At 40.5% G+C, this 18692-nt stretch overlaps 1 protein-coding gene across 14 annotated transcripts in view; it reads right to left on the bottom strand.

The window, feature by feature from the left end:
- Positions 1 to 2855: 2855 nt before the first annotated feature.
- LOC117670919 (uncharacterized) overlaps positions 2856 to 18692 on the bottom strand; it is a 92770-nt gene continuing 76933 nt past the window's right edge. For 5 of the 14 annotated variants that reach the window (XR_015731138.1, XR_015731139.1, XR_015731140.1 and 2 more), the window contains 3 exons: positions 13775 to 13931; positions 8936 to 9008; positions 2856 to 3183 (listed from right to left, as the gene is read on the bottom strand). Coding sequence is in view for 1 of the 14 variants with exons in the window: in XM_087881983.1 (XP_087738109.1) it covers positions 3170 to 3183 (14 nt within the window). In the remaining 13 variants the exon portion in view is untranslated. Of the gene's footprint in view, positions 3184 to 7470; positions 9014 to 12674; positions 13091 to 13774; positions 13932 to 18692 lie in introns of those variants that run through there. The other 9 variants (XR_015731145.1, XM_087881982.1, XM_087881983.1 and 6 more) reach the window with 7 other exon arrangements.

Raw genomic sequence — 18692 nt, 5'->3', positions numbered from 1 at the left:
GAAAGTCCGGTTGCCTCCTGAAAAAGCACCTTTGGGACAACCATGACCTGGATGACTGGGAATCTCTACAGACTTTTAGAAGTTAATCAGTTCAGATCTCCAAAAGAGGTGAGGTCAGAGGCAAGGGATTTATGTACCACATTGTTTTCACTCTGTAATCTCACGGGCATCTTTGAAAGTTGTAAATTTAAAACAAATAAGTATACATTTAAAAGATTCTTCCTGCTGTTTTTCCACATCAGCCCCTTTTCCCATCCCCAGAAGTGACGTGATGCAGCTGTTGTAGCTTTGAAGGCTTTTTAAGCAGCTCGGTATTCTTGATAGTTGCCGGCATCTTTTTATTTAATTCCAAAACATGTGTAAATGTAATTAATTTTCGCTAAATGGGTTTCCCTTCTTTATTTTCTTTCTTTCTAAGGCTGTAAATATTATCATCCCACAGAGATTTGTTTCTGCTTTCTCTGGTTAATTAAAGGCACTCTAGGATTTATCTTATGGAACCACCAGGAGGGCACTGCTAGTGAAATATTATATTAGCAGATGGCTCATCTATTAACATAAAGAAGTATCAGTGTTTTTGAATATTAGTGTTTCCAACATGTCAGTCCCTTTTAGGGTGATGTAATCTGGGAAACAAAGTGAATAATAGTAGCACTAAAAGCAGAAGCAGAAGCCCAAACCTGAAGAGCAATATTTATTTAAACTACAATAGCTGGAACATTTTATGAGAGAGAAAATAGATGTAGCTGGAGACACATTTGTCTCCAGGCCTTGGAATTCAGTTGTTGTGGTTTTTTTTTTCCTGATAAAATACTTTTGGTGTCTTCAAAACAGTTGGCATTTCTTGCCATTTTCTGCTCGCAATATTTTTAGCAGTTTAATTTTTGCCTCATAGAAGGCATCGGGAATAAGGCTTTTTCCACACTGCAGCCCTCACCTGTTGAATTTCCCATAGATACACCAGCTGAAAAAATCCATTCCCAGTAGTGTCAGTCCTTTCCACTGCTTTGGCCACAATGATGGCTGGATATGTAGTCTAAGAGCCGAGTACTGCAGGCTACTTCAGCTGACTGCTAGCTGCAGTTCAGCAGTTCAAATCTCACCGGCTCAAGGTTGACTCAGCCTTCCATCCTTCTGAGGTGGGTAAAATGAAGACCCAGATTGTTGGGGGCAATATGCTGACTCTGTAAACCGCTTAGAGAGGGCTGTAAAATCACGATGAAGTGGTATATAAGTCTAAGTGCTATTGCTATTGCTAAGCACCATTTGTGGCTTCCTCTGCTTCTCTCTTCCTTCCCACCTGTGCTGAGAAAGCAAGCAAGGACATGGTGTTTGGAGATACCCTTCCTCCCTTTGTATTGACACCTTCTGGTCTGATACATCTACTGATCAACCAATAGAAAGTGTTTCACCATTTGGCCTGTTTTATTTGGAAGGAGAACTCTTTGTCAATTTCACTGGGAGGGAGGGAGGGAGGGAGGGAGGGAGGGAGGGAGGGAGGAAGGAAGGAAGGAAGGAAGGAAGGAAGGAAGGAAGGAAGGAAGGAAGGAAGGAAGGAAAAAAAACAGGAAAAGGAGCAGGGGTGGGTTCTACTTACCTTTACTACCGGTTCGCAACGGGATCGCAGGCATGCACTTGCTTCGCTCGCATGTGCGCCTTTCTTCTGCGCATGCGCAGATCACTTCTGATGATGTCAGGGTCAGTGGGCGGGGCCTCCCGCCAGTTTTACTACTGGTTCTATAGAACCGGTCAGAACCGGGGGCAACCCACCACTGGAAATGAGTGAGTGAGGGGAGGGGAGGTGAAGAGAAGAGAGGGAAAGGAGGGGAGGGAAGGAGTCTGCAATATTCAATTTCACCAGCATTTAAAAAAAAAATGGAAAAAAATTAACACATTATTTACCATTATTCCTATTACTTGGGTTAGAAAGAGAAACTGGCAGCCCAAGATGACATGTCCATGGAGGACAACCACAGAGCACAGTAGGTAATTGAAATATAGGAGAATACTTACAATGTTGGTTTGTATGTTACCCAGAATCCATTAAGAGTTGGGTGGATATAATAAATGTAAAAATAAATAAATAAATGAAAATGAAAATGAAATGAAATGAAGAGCAGCACCACTGAGTTGACACATGTTGGAAAATACTATTTTTGATGTGCAGCAGAAAAAAATGGGAGTCAGTAGCCTTCCTCTTAGGCTGGGGGTGGGGGTGAGCAGAGGATGATCCTGCCTTGAGAATTGGTTCATGGTCTCTATTTGTGCTGTGGCAACCTGGTCATACAGATCAGACCCAAGACTAAGAGAATGAGTTCTCCCATAGCTTAGGACCCAGGTTCAAGTCTGGTACTCGGTGCATCGAACTCTACATCCTCTAGTCAATACAAAAATATTTTGCAAGAATTTTCACAACTCAGGCATAGGTGAGTTTCTAACCTTCGATGAGCATTTAGAGTGTAATGAGAAAATCACAGCTTGGGCAAAAGGAAAGAGAGCATTGATTTTTGCCCATTCCTCCTTGCATTCACCTTTACCTTTGGAATATCTGTTCCAGGTATTTTGGAAATCTCCAAACAGCAAAGAAACTGGAGCTAGGGGAAATGGTGACATTTATACGCTCTTTGCACCAGTGGTAGCCTCCACTGGATGATGCCTCCTTTTGTTAAAACTCCGCACCCCCCCAACCCCCTCCCTCCCCCGATTCTTTCCTGCACACTAGCATCAAATGTGACTAAAAGAAAGCCATGGGAGTAGCAACTCCAAAGAGTGTTTTAGAGTCACTCTTGAAAATATTATTCATCCATTTACAGCAGCTGAGATCCTGACATATCTTGCCCCATTGGACCAGGAAGGAGAAGGTGACAGTGTGTTCTTTAATACATCCTTCTTTTCAGTCAATGTATGTCTTATATCATTATTCTTTGCAAAGAATAATATAGATTAGAAGTAGGGATGGGAAAGAGTGCTGCACAGTCAACCTAATGGATATCTGTGGTAGACATTTCTTGAATGATGACTTTTCTGTAGCTTTGCTATGGAGGAAAGCTAAGGCTTTGCAGAGATTGCTTAACCAAGATTGTAGTCAGCTTCAGAGCTCTGGAAGTAGCCCTGAGGCTATTCTGAGGTTCATGCAGACCAACTTGTTTCCTGGTTCTGAAATGATGTTTCATCCACTAGGGCCTTGAGTAAAAAGAAATACGTGAGTAAATAAATATATTTTTCTTAACACCACTGTCTCGCAATTCATAAGATCAACCAAAGCATATCTTTTAGCACTTTCCATCTTTGTGGAAACTAACCAAGGAGAGAAGCAACCTAGAACTAAGGAGAAATTTCCTGGCAAATAGAACAATTAAATAGTGAAAAGACTGTTTCACTGTTTAATTGACGAGAAGTTGTGAATTCTCCAACATTGGAAGTATTTAAGAAGAGATTAGACAACCATTTGTCTGAAATGGTATCGGGTTTCTTCCCTGAGTGGGGGGTTGGACTAGAAGACCTCCAAGGTCCTTTCCAACTCTATTATTCTGTTGTTTATTGTTCAAACTGGATATTTCCCCTTGGTGAAATGTCCAGAATCTAGGAGCAATACCTGAAGGCCCAAGGAATTGCATCTGGATGATCCATTTAGAGATTTTCATCCTTCACCAGTAGTGGGTTCCATTTACCTTTGCTACCAGTTTGGAACTAGGAGCGTGCGTGCATGCCCTTCTGTGCGTGCATGGCCCTTCTGCGCATGCGCAGAGCGTCCGTGATGACGTCTGGGTGGATGGGCAGAGCCTCCCGCTGCTGACACTACCAGTTCGCCCAAACCGGGGTGAAATGGTAGAAACCAGTGGTGGGTTGCCCCCGGTTCGGACCGGTTCTATAGAACTGGTAGTAAAACTGGAAGGAGGCTCCACCCACCGACCCCAACTTCATCAGAACGCTTCTGCGCATATGCGCGCAGCCCTGTTGTGAACCAGTAGTAAAGGTAAGTAGAACCCACCCCTGGTAGAAACCCACTATTGTCCTTCACCTATTTAATGTAGCATGATTGTTCTCTGGTCTTACCATCTTTTGTGAAGTTATCAAATAAATCTTTGGGGATGAATAATAATAACAAGAAAGAAGACAGCAGACACATTGATTATTAATCATTCATTTGGAGTGGCTCCCGTTCGTTGAGATCAGGCATACTTTTCAGTGGGAGACATAGACTGAAATTGACAACTGCTTTTAAAATAAATCAGGTTACACAGTGTATATCCCTAGTTATAAAAATAAACATCTTTCAAAACTTTCTTCTTGTGTAGTACTGTTTTTGTTGGAAACAGTGGGATGGGGGCAAACCAGCCAGCTACAGATGACCTGAGATGTGGCTGTTAGGGAGAATATTTTAATTCAATCAGTGAAATTTTTTTGAACCAAATGAATTATTTCTTTTCTTTTTTTTTAAGGATAATAATTAGCCAATCCTGGAGACCTTTGCCTAGTGAAATCTGTAATTTAAATTAGATAGCAAAGATTTTGGGAAAAAAAGATACTTTTGGATTTTGATCATAAAAAATATGCATTTATTTTACAAGTAGACTAGACTTTCTTAACTAGTGAAGTCTAGTCTTTAGAAAGGGCTACACCACAGGAAATATGTAGGAAAATAGAGTAAATCTGACATTTCTCAGAACATTATTCTGTGCTTGCTTTGCTGTAAGCATCCTGGAACAATGGAAGTTTCTTCCCTGAATAATTTAGGGTAACCACAGCTCTTTCCATTTGTTTCTTAGACACTGTTATGTGGCCATTGGGTTGGGTGATGGAGTACTTTGAATTAAAGGAATTCAAAACCAGTTCCAGTTTGATTCTGACATGAACCTGCTAGTGAGAGAATCATTGAAGGCAGGGGTGTCCATCTCAATTTCATTGAGGGCAGCATCAGGGCTGTGGCTGACCTCGGGGGGGTTGGGTGGGCGTGGCTGACTTGGTGTGTGTTGCCGACTGGGTGCGCATGGCCAGCTTGACGCTACTCCCCAAACTGCTGGCATGTTTCCTCTTTGCATTGGGTAGACTGGGCCAAAGCCACACTGGACTGATCTTTCCTCTTTGCACTGGGTAGACCAGGATGGTCCTGCGGGTCAGATCTGACCACATCATGGACCAGATCCGACCATAGTGGGGACTGGATCCAGCCGGCAGGCTTTGAGTTTGACACCCCTGACTGAAGGTCAACAATGAGGAACCTTCACAATGAGTTGCTAGAGTTAGACCTCAGGGTAAATATCACAGGCTCCACAGCCCCATTGGATCCCAAATTCAGCATCACATCCAGAGATCTTCTTTCGCTTTTTATGCACTTACTGGTTTGGACCGCCATACAGTTGGACATGGTGGCTCAGTGGCTAAGACACTGAGCTTGTCGATCAGACTGTCGGCAGTTCAGCCGTTTGAATCCCTAGCGCCACAATAATGGGGTGAGTTCCCATTACTTGTCCCAGCTTCTGCCAACCTAGTAGTTTGAAAGCATGTAAAAAATGCAACAAAAAAAATAGGGACCACTTTGGTGAGAAGGTAACAGCGCTTCGTGCGCCTTTGATGTTGAGTCATGCCGGCCACATGACCACGGAGATGTCTTCAGACAGCGCTGGCTCTTCGGCTTTGAAACGGAGATGAGCACTGTCCCCTAGAGCTGGAAACGACTAGCATATATGTGCGGGGGAACCTTTACCTTTACCTTACAGTTGGTCATTCTTTTCATTCCAGCCTAGGGGAAGGAAATGTTATCATACATCCACATCAGATTAGAAATTTAAGAGAATGAGAAAATTAGTTTGCCTAGAGATAAAGTTGAAGGAGTCACAAGAATAATTTCTATGTTCAGCTTGGTTCAGAAAGAAAGATTTGAGGCCAGTCAACCTCTCTCAGACCAATCCATCTCACAGGATTGTTGTTATGAGGAAAACAGGAGGATGAAGGAATATTAGGTATGTTCACCCTTTTGAATTACTGATAAAAATAATGGCAGGATAAAAATAAACTGATATAGATTAGATAGATAGATAGATAGATAGATAGATAGATAGATAGATAGATAGATAGATAGATAGATTGATAGATAGATGATAGATAGATAGAGATAGATGATGGATGGATGGATGGAGATAGATAGATAGATGGATGGATGGAGAAATGGATGGATGATAGATGGAGAGAGAGAGATGTTTGTGTGTGTGTGTGAGAGAGAGAGAGAGAGGGAGAGGGAGGAAGGGAGAGGGAGATATTATTAAACCATCAGTCCATGATCTTTCCTTTCTCCAGGGAGATTTTGCTGATCAGGATCAGTTCTTTGACTTCTCATTTTGGCTGTAATGTCATCCTCAACCATTTAGGCACATCTACCTCACCATATCCTCACCAGAAGCTAATACATTGTTTCTTCTAATGCAGCCCATTGTCCTCTGAGCAGCTGTCACATCCTGCTTGTTCATATTCAGCTTGTTGTCAATGAGCTCACCCAAATCCTTGTCAGACATAGTGTTTCCACACCATGAATCCCCACCTCGTCTGAGTGTCTTCTCTCCCAGCAAGACAATTATCAAGCCAATACATCATATATCAAGAAATGGGATATCAAAATTATGAGACAGAATCATAGGAGAGTAAAAATGATACATCACTGACTATTGGGGGCGAATCATTGGCCCCCACGGAGAGGGCTCGCAACTTGGGCGTCCTCCTGGATTCATGACTGTCTTTAGAAGAGCACTTGATGGCCGTGACCGGGAGGATTTTTCATCAGGTTTGCCTGATTCGCCAGTTGCGTCCCTTTCTGGATCGGGACTCGTTACGCACGGTCACTCATGCCCTTGTCACCTCCCGCCTGGACTATTGCAACACTCTCTACATGGGGCTCCCCTTGAGGAGCACCCGGAGGCTCCAACTGGCGCAGAGTGCGGCCGCGCGGGTGGTAATGGGAGCGACATGGCGTTCCCATGTAACACCTCTCCTGTGCGAGCTGCACTGGCTCCCGGTGGTCTTCCGGGTGAGCTTCAAGGTTTTGGTTACCACCTTTAAAGCGCTCCATGGCCTAGGACCCGGGTACTTGCGGGACCGCCTACTACCACCAATAGCCTCCCACCGGCCGGTACGCTCCCATAGAGAGGGGCTCCTCCGGGTGCCGTCAGCCAAACAATGCTGACTGGCGGCCCCCAGGGGGAGAGCCTTCTCTGTGGGGGCACCTACTATTTGGAACGAGCTCCCCCCAGAGATACGGAGGATCCCGGATCTGCGCACCTTCCGCCACGCCTTAAAGACCTTACTATTTCACCAGGCCGGCCTGGCCTAATTTTCCCCCTCTTTTATAAAAGATTTTTAAAATTTTAAATATCTTTTAGTATTTATATATTCAATTTTAAATTGGTTTTAAAAGTTTGGGGTTTTAAATTTGTCGAGGCCAAAATTATTTAATTTGATTTTATTCTATTTTTTAAATTTTGTATTGTATGTGTTTTTATTGTTTGGCTGTGCACCGCCCTGAGTCCTTCGGGAGTAGGGCGGTATAGAAATCTAATAAAATGAAATGAAAATGAAATGAATACAGAAAGATGAATGAAGTACCTCCTTCAAAGAAATACATTAGTAATGGATAATTCCCTAACCAGACAGTGCTAATAAACAGATATGGAAGGAATCCAGGGATACCTGTCTGCTAACGGAGCAGCAGTTTTTCATCTCCATAAAATGTACCTGGAAGGTTGGGGACCTCTGAAGAAAATTTAAGAGTAGTCTCAAGAGAATAGAAAGTTCCACTAAGTAAGCAAAATTCTGCTTGCACAATATTCAATCCTGTCCTATGATTCTATTTAAACTGTGATATTACTTGGTAAATGTCTATACATATTTACTCAGATTTCGCTTCTAGAAAATGGTTGGATCCCATCGTTCAGCTTGTTGTCCAAATCTTATGACAAATGTTAAATTTATGTGAAATTTAACTGCAGGGTTTTTTTTTTCCAGTGATAGTCTACATCAATGGTATTTAGATATATTTACCCTTCTACTCTGAGTTTATCCATTTAGGAGCCACTGGCCCTGTGCCTATTGTTAAATTATCTGCACTATAATTAACTCTTTTTTTTTTAATGAAGTACATCTGGTTTTCATTGTGACAAGAAGTTGCCTTTGTTTTCTTTTCAACCTGGCAAATGAAGCTAGCAAATATGTTCCATGGTAACATTTTCTTTAATTGCAGGGGTGCCTGTGAACATTCTTCATTGATGGTATTAAATATGTCCAGGTGTGAGTGATAATCTTAATAGCAGAATTATTTATCTTCATTATAGCAAGAAACTGCCATGATCAGTTTTATGAACATAGTTGCGTCTGAAGAAAGTCTTGCTTTCAACTCATGGGACTCTAGGATCTTCCCAAGATTAGGTTATTTAACAAAAACAACAGTCAGCTGTAGAGACCATTGATATTAATATATATGCAAATACACACACACACACACACACACACACACACACACACACACACACAAAATGGCTCAGCTGGATTAGACACAACATTAGAGATAAGAAAGAAGGCATATATGCCTAGATAGATTCACCACTTTCCTGAAGGCCAAAAGGGTCAGGACCATCTGAATCTCTTAGATGGAACTATTACCTAACAGAGACATCATAACAGATAGATATGCATTGGAAAGGCATATTTCCAAGATGACCCTGCTTTCATCCAAGAAGCCTGGAGCATGCCTACACTGCCAAATCTGATGGGACAGGTGATATCAGAGATAGGTTGTCCCATAAATAACCTAGTCTCATGCCACTTAAGGCTTTAAAAGGGGCAACCAGCACTTCTGAATTGCACCTGGAATTATACAGCAAATACGCAGGCATACATGTAGGTCTATGAATGTCTTAAGAATTTTGTAAGTGAATGGTTTACCTACCAGCAACATGACAATTCAGCTGTCTAAGTGAAATCTTCAGGTTTTTAGCACAACAGTCTTCAGTGTAGATGATCTGCACTTAATATAACCCAATGGAAAGTTACCGTTAAAGCAACAGGTTTTAAGCCTTCAACATGGACATTTTGCCCTTTTCATAGATATGATTTGGGTAGAGTTTTGATGTCAACACAGCTGTGTTGTGTCAACACGACCCCACTAACACCATACCTTTTACTGCACATGCAATAAATAAATAAATACACATTGCTCCCACAATGCCTCTATTCGTTTTCCTTTCCTTTGCACACACCCCTCCCTCGATGTAAATCTAAGATTGCAAACTTCCTAATGTAAGAACTTGAACACTTATACTTGGTGCATTTTGATGGTGCTGTATTAATAGTATTCTCCTTTGGAAGGAAAATAAACCTAACTATATAAAGTATTTCATATGTATTTTATTTTGGGACCTGACAATAGTATACATAATCAAGCCATAAGAGAAAGTATTTTAACATTTTATTGTATATTTTATTCTTGTCAATGGTAGGCTATTTGACATACCAAAAGTGACCAACTAATGGCTCCAAAGCTACAAGCAGCCTCTAAAACTGCTTGCACGGTATTCAGAAAGCTCTGGCCTAAAATTTAATGTTGGTGTGGAAAACATATAAAACTAAAATCATATATAATCTGAATGTGCAATTCAAAAACACTTTTTTTTTTTTAAAAATTAATTTTTAAACAAAACATAAAACATTCATCATCCATTACAATTGCAAACAGTGTGTCGGTCGGTTACAAATCTTTTGTGCTTCGTCCCCATATTCATAATTTACTAATTATCTAATTTCTCATATTATCAACCTGATATATATCTTTAAATTATTATCCTCATTTGTCATTTATTTAACAATGGCATTATCATTCCATAAAGATTATTTTCACATATTATATTATAACATTCAATTTATATTTCATATTTCATTTCCATGTTTTATTATCTAGCCATTGGTAAAATAAATCCCATATCATATAATATTGTTTGTCTTCTTGTTCTCTAATTTCAAAGGTCAATTTACTCATTTCACTATACACTTTGTATAGTTAATACAATAGGGAGAATAAATTCCTTGCCTCCAAATCATAGAGAATTCCAGTCCCACCCACAAGGGTGATACGGCCCTGCCTCCATCACTCTCATTCTCCAGAGGAATAATAAATATGTTGTCTGAGGACCAAAATATTGCCCATCTTGGTTATTCTTTAGGTTGGTTTACTTCTTAGGAGGCCTGCACAGAATTGCACGGGAACGTTTGACTCTGTCATTAAACCAAGGGAGCATGTGGCTCCTTTCAGTTAAAGTGCTGGGTTTGAGTGTGGAGGCTGGCTGAAGGGTCAAATGATTGACATTTGGTGCAACTGGAGAAGTCTTCAGCATAGAGCAGGGATGTCAAACTTGTGTCGTCACAGAGTCATCACGTGACATATCAGGACTTTCTCCCCCTTCGCTAAACTGGGCATGGGCGTGGCCAGTGTGTGATGCATCCAGCCTGTGGGCCACAAGTTTGACAGCCCTGGCGTAGAGGATTCTATGCTACAAATCCAAATGCTCACAACATTAAATCTGGGCAACATTGCCGGGACATCAGGGGCTCCCAGATTCAGACACCTTGGTTGACAATGTCAGCCTGATGGACAACCCTATAGGCATAGCATCAGCATTTATGCCCACAAAGTACGTGAACCCCTTTGTTATATTTTTAAAATAAAATTGTATTACGTTTCCAAAGCTAATAAAGTATAGAATAATGGGGAAAGAAAGGTCTAAAAAGCAAGAAAAAAAGAATTAAAGGTATAACAACAGAGAGGGAGGGAGGGAGGGAGGGAGGGAGGGAGGGAGGGAGGTGGGATTCAACCAGTGCACACTGGTTCAAGAGAACTTGTTGTTAACTTTTTGCCCAGTTTGGAGAATTGGCTAATCCCAGCTCTGGTTGGCCCTGGCCCACCCCTCCCAGGAGTCCCCATGAGTGCCCCGTTTTGGCTTCCACACACACACAAACACACACAAATATATAGAAAAAGAGTAGCTTCCTACTTTCTTCAGTATAAGTCCAAATGTATAAAAATATAGCACCCTAGCTTCAAACTAAAATCATGGCATAATTTATAGATCATGCATATCAAACAGAAGCAATAACAATACAGAATATTTCTAGAATCAAAATGTATCCAGTTAATCAAATCTCAAGATCAGAGTTTCATTTCCAAATAGAAACGATAGATGGATCCTTTGTTGTATTATCTTAATCACATTTTCTTAAGTTTTTCTAGTTGCTCATCTGAGATATGTTGCTGGTTTAAAAAACTGTTAAAAAATAAAGCACTAACACCACTTCCCTGGTACTTTATAAATGAGGTTCAAACCTAGTGTTTATATGTATTTAAGAAAGTGAGGCCAACACATAGGGTTATTTTTTTTAATGTAAAACTGACTATAGTATACTGTATATAATCAAATCATAAGAGAAATTAATCTGAAGCCACGGAGTGGAACCACACACAAATTCAAATTCATAGCACAACAAGATGCCACCTGCTCTTTGCAGGAGTGTAAGTGAGGGTCTTCACACTCAAATGAAATATTTTCTGAAAAGTTCACATTCCTTCAATCAATTAGTAGAGAGAGCCTCTGGTAGGGAACATGACATAACTACTGTTTCCTATAGACATAGTTATTATTGAAAAGAAGTTCTAACCATCCTTGCATTTCTTGACTCGTTTCTTACACAAATTTTGTCTTCATACTGCCCTGAGTATATTCTCTGGTGGAAACAGCAGCTCCACATTGATCTCACTTAGAGAGCAATGAAAATCTGAAAAAATTCACTTAGGGATGTTTAAGTATTCATGAAGGCGGCATGATGACTCAGGATTCAAGACCTAAGTTCAAGACCCAAGCACTGACCAGTTCAAGACCCGAGCATCACATGATGGGGTGAGCTCTCATTACTTCCCTCAGCTCCTGCCCACCTAACAGTTCAAAGACATGCAAATGTGAGTAGATAAATAGATACCACTTCGATGGGAAGGTAACAGTGTTCCTGAGCCTCAGTGTATAGTCATGCTGGCCACATGACAATGGAAGCATCTTCTGATGATGTTGACACCCTCAGCTAAGAAATAGAGCTGAGAATCATCCTCTAGAATCAGACATGATTGGACTAGGAAAACCTTTACCTTTACCTTTAGGTGATCATGTGTATAACCCTAACCTTCCATGGAAAGAAAAGAAGCCATTTTTTTCCTTTGGGGCCCCTATCCTTCAAAATTTGTAGCTCCTGGGGCCTCAGCCTTTCCCCTCAAAGACTGAAGTCAACAATCATTCTATTATGTGTTGCTTAATTACATATGTCTGTGTGGGTAGAATTATCATGAATTGTAATTATTTGTGAATTACACATACCAATTATCTCCAATTCCATATGGGAGAGGGTAAAAAGGTAGAATCTATTGAAAGGAAGTGTGACTCAGCCTATTTGTCAATGTACGTTTGAACATGTATAAAACACATCAAGGAGCCAGATTACACCCTGATGTGTTAACTAAGATAAGCAGAACTGCAGCTTCAAGAACAAATGCCCAGGATAATGGGCCATTGACCACAGAGTCATTTGCACTCAGTATCCTGAGCCAACAGCCACACTCAAGGATATGGGCAAGACCAGGGCTAAAAAGGTAATAGAATGAGAACAAACTTTTATTTTTAGTTTTGATGCATGTTCTTAATTTATCAAAAACAAACCAAAATGTTGTATGTTCAGAGAGTTATATAATAAACTTTAAAAACTAAGGAAAGTCTTCTACATAGGTAAATATGAACTCATAGTTCATCTTTAAAGTACAGTCTCTTTTCTGCCCTTGTGTTATTAGGAAGTTGGACTTTGGCTGAAGTAAGCTTCAACTTTTTGCTCCTGTTGCATACTGCATGTACAACTTACATTGCTGAAAAAGCTTCTATTGTTTAGATGTCAATTTTGGTAACACAAACTGTTGGCATACTGGCCCTTAGTCGAGACCAGGGTGTTTGTGACATGCTGAACAAAGATTTTTTTGACACTTTCCACTCTTCAGATGCTCCATATCTTGATATGGCTATAATAAGGAGAAAAAAAAGGCCAAAGCTCTTTCTCTTACGCTAGAATCCTAATCCAAATTGCATTTGCGTATTTATACTTCTTAATAAAGAAAGAAATTGGACCTGCCAGCTGTGCCTTTAAACTAGCATGTATGACTATAGTAACAGGCCTTCCTTTTGCGTACGTAACACCTGAGCTTCATTGACAGCCTTGCCACCAGCTGAAATACAAATGTTTAGATTCATTTGAAGATACACACCTCACCTGGCAACGAAGAATTACCAGGAAAATAGCTATCATGGTTCAGAAACCTCATCCTAGGAAAGGAAAGAGGTATCAACGTTTTGCTTCATTCTTTTCTTTATCATCTGCTTCTCAAAGTTTCATAGACCTTCAAGCTTCTCTCTCATATCATTCACTTGCCCGAGCAAGAAGGATTTGTCAGAAATCCTAGACCTCTAACAGACATCAAGAAAAAGTCTCAGGCCCACAATCTCCCATATTCCTCTTCCCCTGCTGCACAGAACTCACACTATTAGTAGTAATGTAGCAGTAATTCTTTCAGGGTGGCAAGGATGACTTTAGCAATAGCAATAGCATTTAGACTTATATGCTGCTTCACAGTGATTCACAACCTCCTCTAAGCGATTTACAGAGTCAGCCTATTGCCCCCAACAATTTGGGTCCTCATTTTACTCACCTTGGAAGGATGAAAACCTGAGTCAACCTTGAGCCCCATCAGGATTGAACTGCTGGCAGTGGGCAAAGTCAGCCTGCAATACTGCATTCTAACCACTGTGCCATCATGCCAGCACTTCAGAAGAGTGATCACAGATCATCTTCTCAAGTGTGCAGATCTGACATTAAAAAAGAAAAAGAAAAAAGGAATCATTCGGTGCAGAAAACAATGCCAATCATTCAAGCTTGCTGAGCACCAAGTACAGAGTCGTGAATTCTGTCAACCAGCAATATATACATGCATATATTTATTTTGGGAGAAAGTCAATGATTCCATTCCTAATCCTTTGAATTACTGTGAACATTCATCACAAAAATACTGAGTCAAAAGCAGCTGAGGAAAAAAAAAGAGATGAGGGACTCAGTTCCCGACCTGATATGTGATGTTCCGAAAAAGGCTGTGATACATAGATAAAGAAAACTCTGCCATAAATAAGACAAGTGCCCAACTTTGAGCCATCCAAATCTTTGCTAACACCACCGCTCCTGTCACTCTTTTATTAGTTACATTTGCACTTTCTGATGCTTCTTGAAAATGATACTCTCTTCCAGGAGAGATGCCTGTCAGAAAAAGTGCTTGGGAGAAAGCAGATGGAATGACGAGTTGTTTCCAACATTTTATTTATGTCTCCGTGGGGTGGAAGTATTTTGTTAACTCTGCTCTTGGAAATGCCTGGACCGGCCAGTGCTGCCAACACAAATATTTTCAAATATTTCATGCTGAAGTGCTGCAAAGCTTCAGTCTTTTTTCTTGCCAGTGAAGCTGAACCGTTATCTCCTTTGATTCCAGACGTGCTTAATTTTTTAACAAGAAGGGCAGATGCTGGATAAGTGATGTTATATATTCCCTGTTTGTATTATTAACATGGGCTCCCAAAATAAAGAGCTCTAGCAAAACTATAAATATTGTCAGATATGCCTCCTTTCAGTACTCAAGAAAGAAAAACCCTGACTCCATTTTCATAGAGAAAGGTACTTTTACTGAGTATGAACTGAATGCAACCAAAGAAAAGCAAGTTCTGAGGCAATAGGCGCGAAAATCACATATAGAAAGCATCCTTAAAACCCTCCCCCCTATGGTCCAGTCAGGATTATCCAATCCACATCCCCCCAAGGGGTCATGTGGGGCACAGCTTCCAATGGCTCCATCCTTCTGGTATGCCAGGATGGTTGACCTTGACTAGTTATCAGTGCGCTTCCCAGCTGCAGAAAAACACTGAGGAAAACTTTCTCCAATTCACTCCACCAGCTCATTTCCCCCCTCCCAACTATCCAGACAGCTCCCCCTCCCCCCGTTTCAATGGCAGCCGTAGCAAGCAAGCAATATAAAAGTGGAGACTGACAAATATACTTGGCAATTAAGAGGGAAGCCAGGCCCTTTACCACCTGGGATTGTCAACAAATCATGATTCAAAAAGGAAATTAGATTTCTTAAGGAGACTGAGTTGGTGTCTTGTATGAGAGAGCCTTCAGCAGCTGGGATCAGTGGAGCTAGCCAGTGAAGTTGCCCAGCAAATATTTGAGCAAAAAATGCTGTGAAAAAAAAAACAAAAAAAAAAAAACCACCTCTGCATTTTTCTCTCTATCCATTCTCCTTCAGATTGAGGAGGAGAGCAGGTTTTTGAAAATTCTTCAAAGCAAAAGCGAATATGAATGTATTTCTCTTGTGATGTTCCTGCATTGACTTCCTTATGAGATGGCCAAATCAATTCTCAGCTTGGATATATGAGGAAGGATCTCTCTCCTTCCATCTACTTCACATAGGACCCTGTTTCTCCTCTAGGATAGAGCTCTACTGGTTCAGATCAAATACTTATTTTTCTTAGATATGAGCAGAAATGTTTTGGTTGTCATAAAATAATGTAAAAACAGTCACACCTTGGTCACTTCAAGGCTTGACTACTGCAACACTCTTTATATAGGGCTGCCCTTGAAGAGTACCTGTGCAGGCAGGATAAGCCTACCTCAGTATGTCCATATGATACCCTTGCTTTGCAAGTTGCACTGGTTGCCGGTTAGCTTACAGGTATATGTTAACTATTAAAGCCCTTCATTGCATAGGGCTTGATTACATGAGAAATTGCTTATCTTCCATAGTATTAGCCTACATAGTTCAATCATCCAGGCTACACACAGTTACAAAGACTACACTGGCAAGTGATTGGTGCACTTATCACTAAATGAGTGATGGATGTGAAATGTGGCAAGGAAATTAATTTTCTGAACATGTTGAAGATGGTAATGTTCAGACATGGTCCATAAATTTGACTGAAGTCCCATGTAGAGTACTTTCTAAATCTGAAATGTGACAGTATTCAAATAATGTAGGTTTTCTTTTTCCTTTGAAATCAGTGATAACTTCCTGGGTGATTACTCAAGTTTAAAACTGATATGCAGGGGTTAAGTGGGGCGAAAGAAATAAAGATTTGGGACCCTTCATAGGCAAAGGTGTTCCTAGGAAGGAACCCCTCTTATATATGCCTTTTGAGGAACTGTTGTTGTTATTTAACTTTATATGTGAACCATGACTCTGGGCAGTTACAAATAAAACATTTAAAAATGAGAAACAAAAATATGAGAATAAACCAAAATGAAGAGTAAAGATGTGAAGGGTCATTAAAAATGATAGGAGAATGAAAAGTCACCTTCAACGAAGGCCTGAGCAAAGAGTCAGATCTTCCAGGTGCTTTGAAACATCAACAGGTGACAGTCTTCCAGATCTCAAAGAAAACCTGATCCCAGAGGGCTGCCATATGATTCTGAGTTCTGACCTAGACCTATAAAAAGCAAATGCGCTCAAAAAGCCTATGAAAAAAACTTGGTCAACCAAATAAAAATGGTAATCTGGAGAATGTTCAGGAGTGAGTTCAGCCAGATTTTGGGGAGACATTCAGAAAGAATCTTGACAAAGAAACTTAGTTAGATAGGTATTGTAGGAGATGGGATGGCAGAACCTGGGGCTGAAATGAAAAGAGGGATCAGCCTAGAATCCCTATATAGCCACAAAAGAACTAAGTCTAAGCCCTTTGAGTGCTGTTGACCTGTATTTAACTCTAAGCAGGTGCCGACCATTAGCTCAGGTGATTCCTATGCATAGGCTTTGAACAATAAATCAGTTTAATTCAACCTTCTTCTATGGACCCGGTCTTTCACACCTGACAGGTATACTGGTTTAGGAATGACCCATCTATCAATGGCTTATGTGGTACATTTATTGAGCATTCAATCTTTTGTTTCGTTGAAATATTCCTAGGCAGACATTTCCTAAGATTCTCAGAATATATTGGAGCACTTTCCTAAGAGAATACTCAAATAGCTAAAGAACAAGGGGTAGCTCACTTAGAAAAACAATGGCATAGATAGACATTAAGGGGTTTTAGGACATACATTTTTATGATCTATTTTCAAATCCCAAACTAAGCAAAATGGAAGCGGAGGGCTCCTGAATGAATTTAAATAGTCTTTAGAAAGCTAAGCATTATCTGACCTGGTTAATAATTGGGTGGAGAGCAGCAGATAATCCCAGGGCTATAGTAAGGGACTTGGAAGTAAAAATAAAAGAAAAATTCTGGAAGAAGTAAATACAAGCCATTTCTGTGTTGGTGCCAAAAAAAATTGTGTGCATGTGTTCATGAAGTAGTTAAGAGTGGAGCTCAATTAAAAAGTTAAAGAAAAGAAGAAAAGACAGGAAAACACAGAAGGAAAGAGGAGAGGAGAAAATGGTGTAACATGGCTTTTTATTATCTGACATTTGACATGGTTGGCTTTTTTTTAATGCCAAAGTCTTGATGACAATGCTGTAAAATTATCATTCCTACTTATGTAGGTTTAAGTATGGTACTACAAAATTGTTCCTATTTGATAATGTCAAACTTGTAAAGGAAATTACAGTATATACATACATCCTGATACATGTGATCATTGTGATTCTTGTGGAAGGTCACTTCTTTTTTAAGGATGCTTTAATTTGGATTCCCACACTGGAATATGGAATTATTAATATAGAAAGAGTTTCCTCCTTTAAATTCCTGGGAGTCTACCTCAGCAAAGATCTCACCTGGTGAGACCCAGGTGGCCAGAAAGGCCCAACAGAGACTCCACTTCCTCAGGGTCTTGCGAAAAAACAAAGTGGAACAACAACTGATGACCTCCTTTTACCGGTCCACAATAGAAAGCATCTTCACTCATTGCATTACAGTGTGGTATGCTGGCTTGACGGCAGCGGATAGAAAGACATTACAGAGGGTGGTAAACACACAAAACATTGTGGGCTGTCCCCTGATACCACTAGATGACATCGCTAGGGCTCTCTGCCTTAGAAGAGTGAGGAAAATTCTCAGGGACAACTCTCACCCTGGTCACCACTTCTTTACCCTCCTACCACCGGGAAGGAGATATAGAAGCATAGGCAGCCACACAAACAGGCTGAAGAACAGTTTTTATCCATGGGCTGTCAGGCTTCTGAACGGAAAATAACTTTACAACAACAGAGTACGATTGACTTGCGGGGCCGGCACGATGTGCAATAAGTTTATATGGTGCAGCAGGATTGTGTGTTTGTTAGTAGGATTCACTGGGTTAAGGATTTTTTTTCCTGTCTTTCACTGTGAGTTGTATTGGGTTGAGGGGGGTCGGGGTGCACAAAGGGAGTCTGAGCCAATCTCATTGTACACATGTTGTACTCTGACAATAAAGGTTTAAAATTGAAATTATACCTGACAGCGCAAATGATCCCTTCTGAGACAATGAGAGTTGGGCAGCCATATAGAGTTTCTTAAATAAAATAAATTTTAAAAATTGGGTGTCAGTATTCACCATGGGGTGTCCTCATGTTATACTATAAGAGCTTTGTTTGCAGAAGTAATCAGACTTTGAAATAG

This window comes from Pantherophis guttatus, chromosome 1, assembly GCF_059756535.1.
Source record: "Pantherophis guttatus breed Tessera chromosome 1, ASM5975653v1, whole genome shotgun sequence".
NCBI lineage: Eukaryota > Metazoa > Chordata > Lepidosauria > Squamata > Colubridae > Pantherophis > Pantherophis guttatus.
Note: the sequence above shows the minus strand (reverse complement) of the source record. Positions and strands in the feature narration are given on the sequence as shown.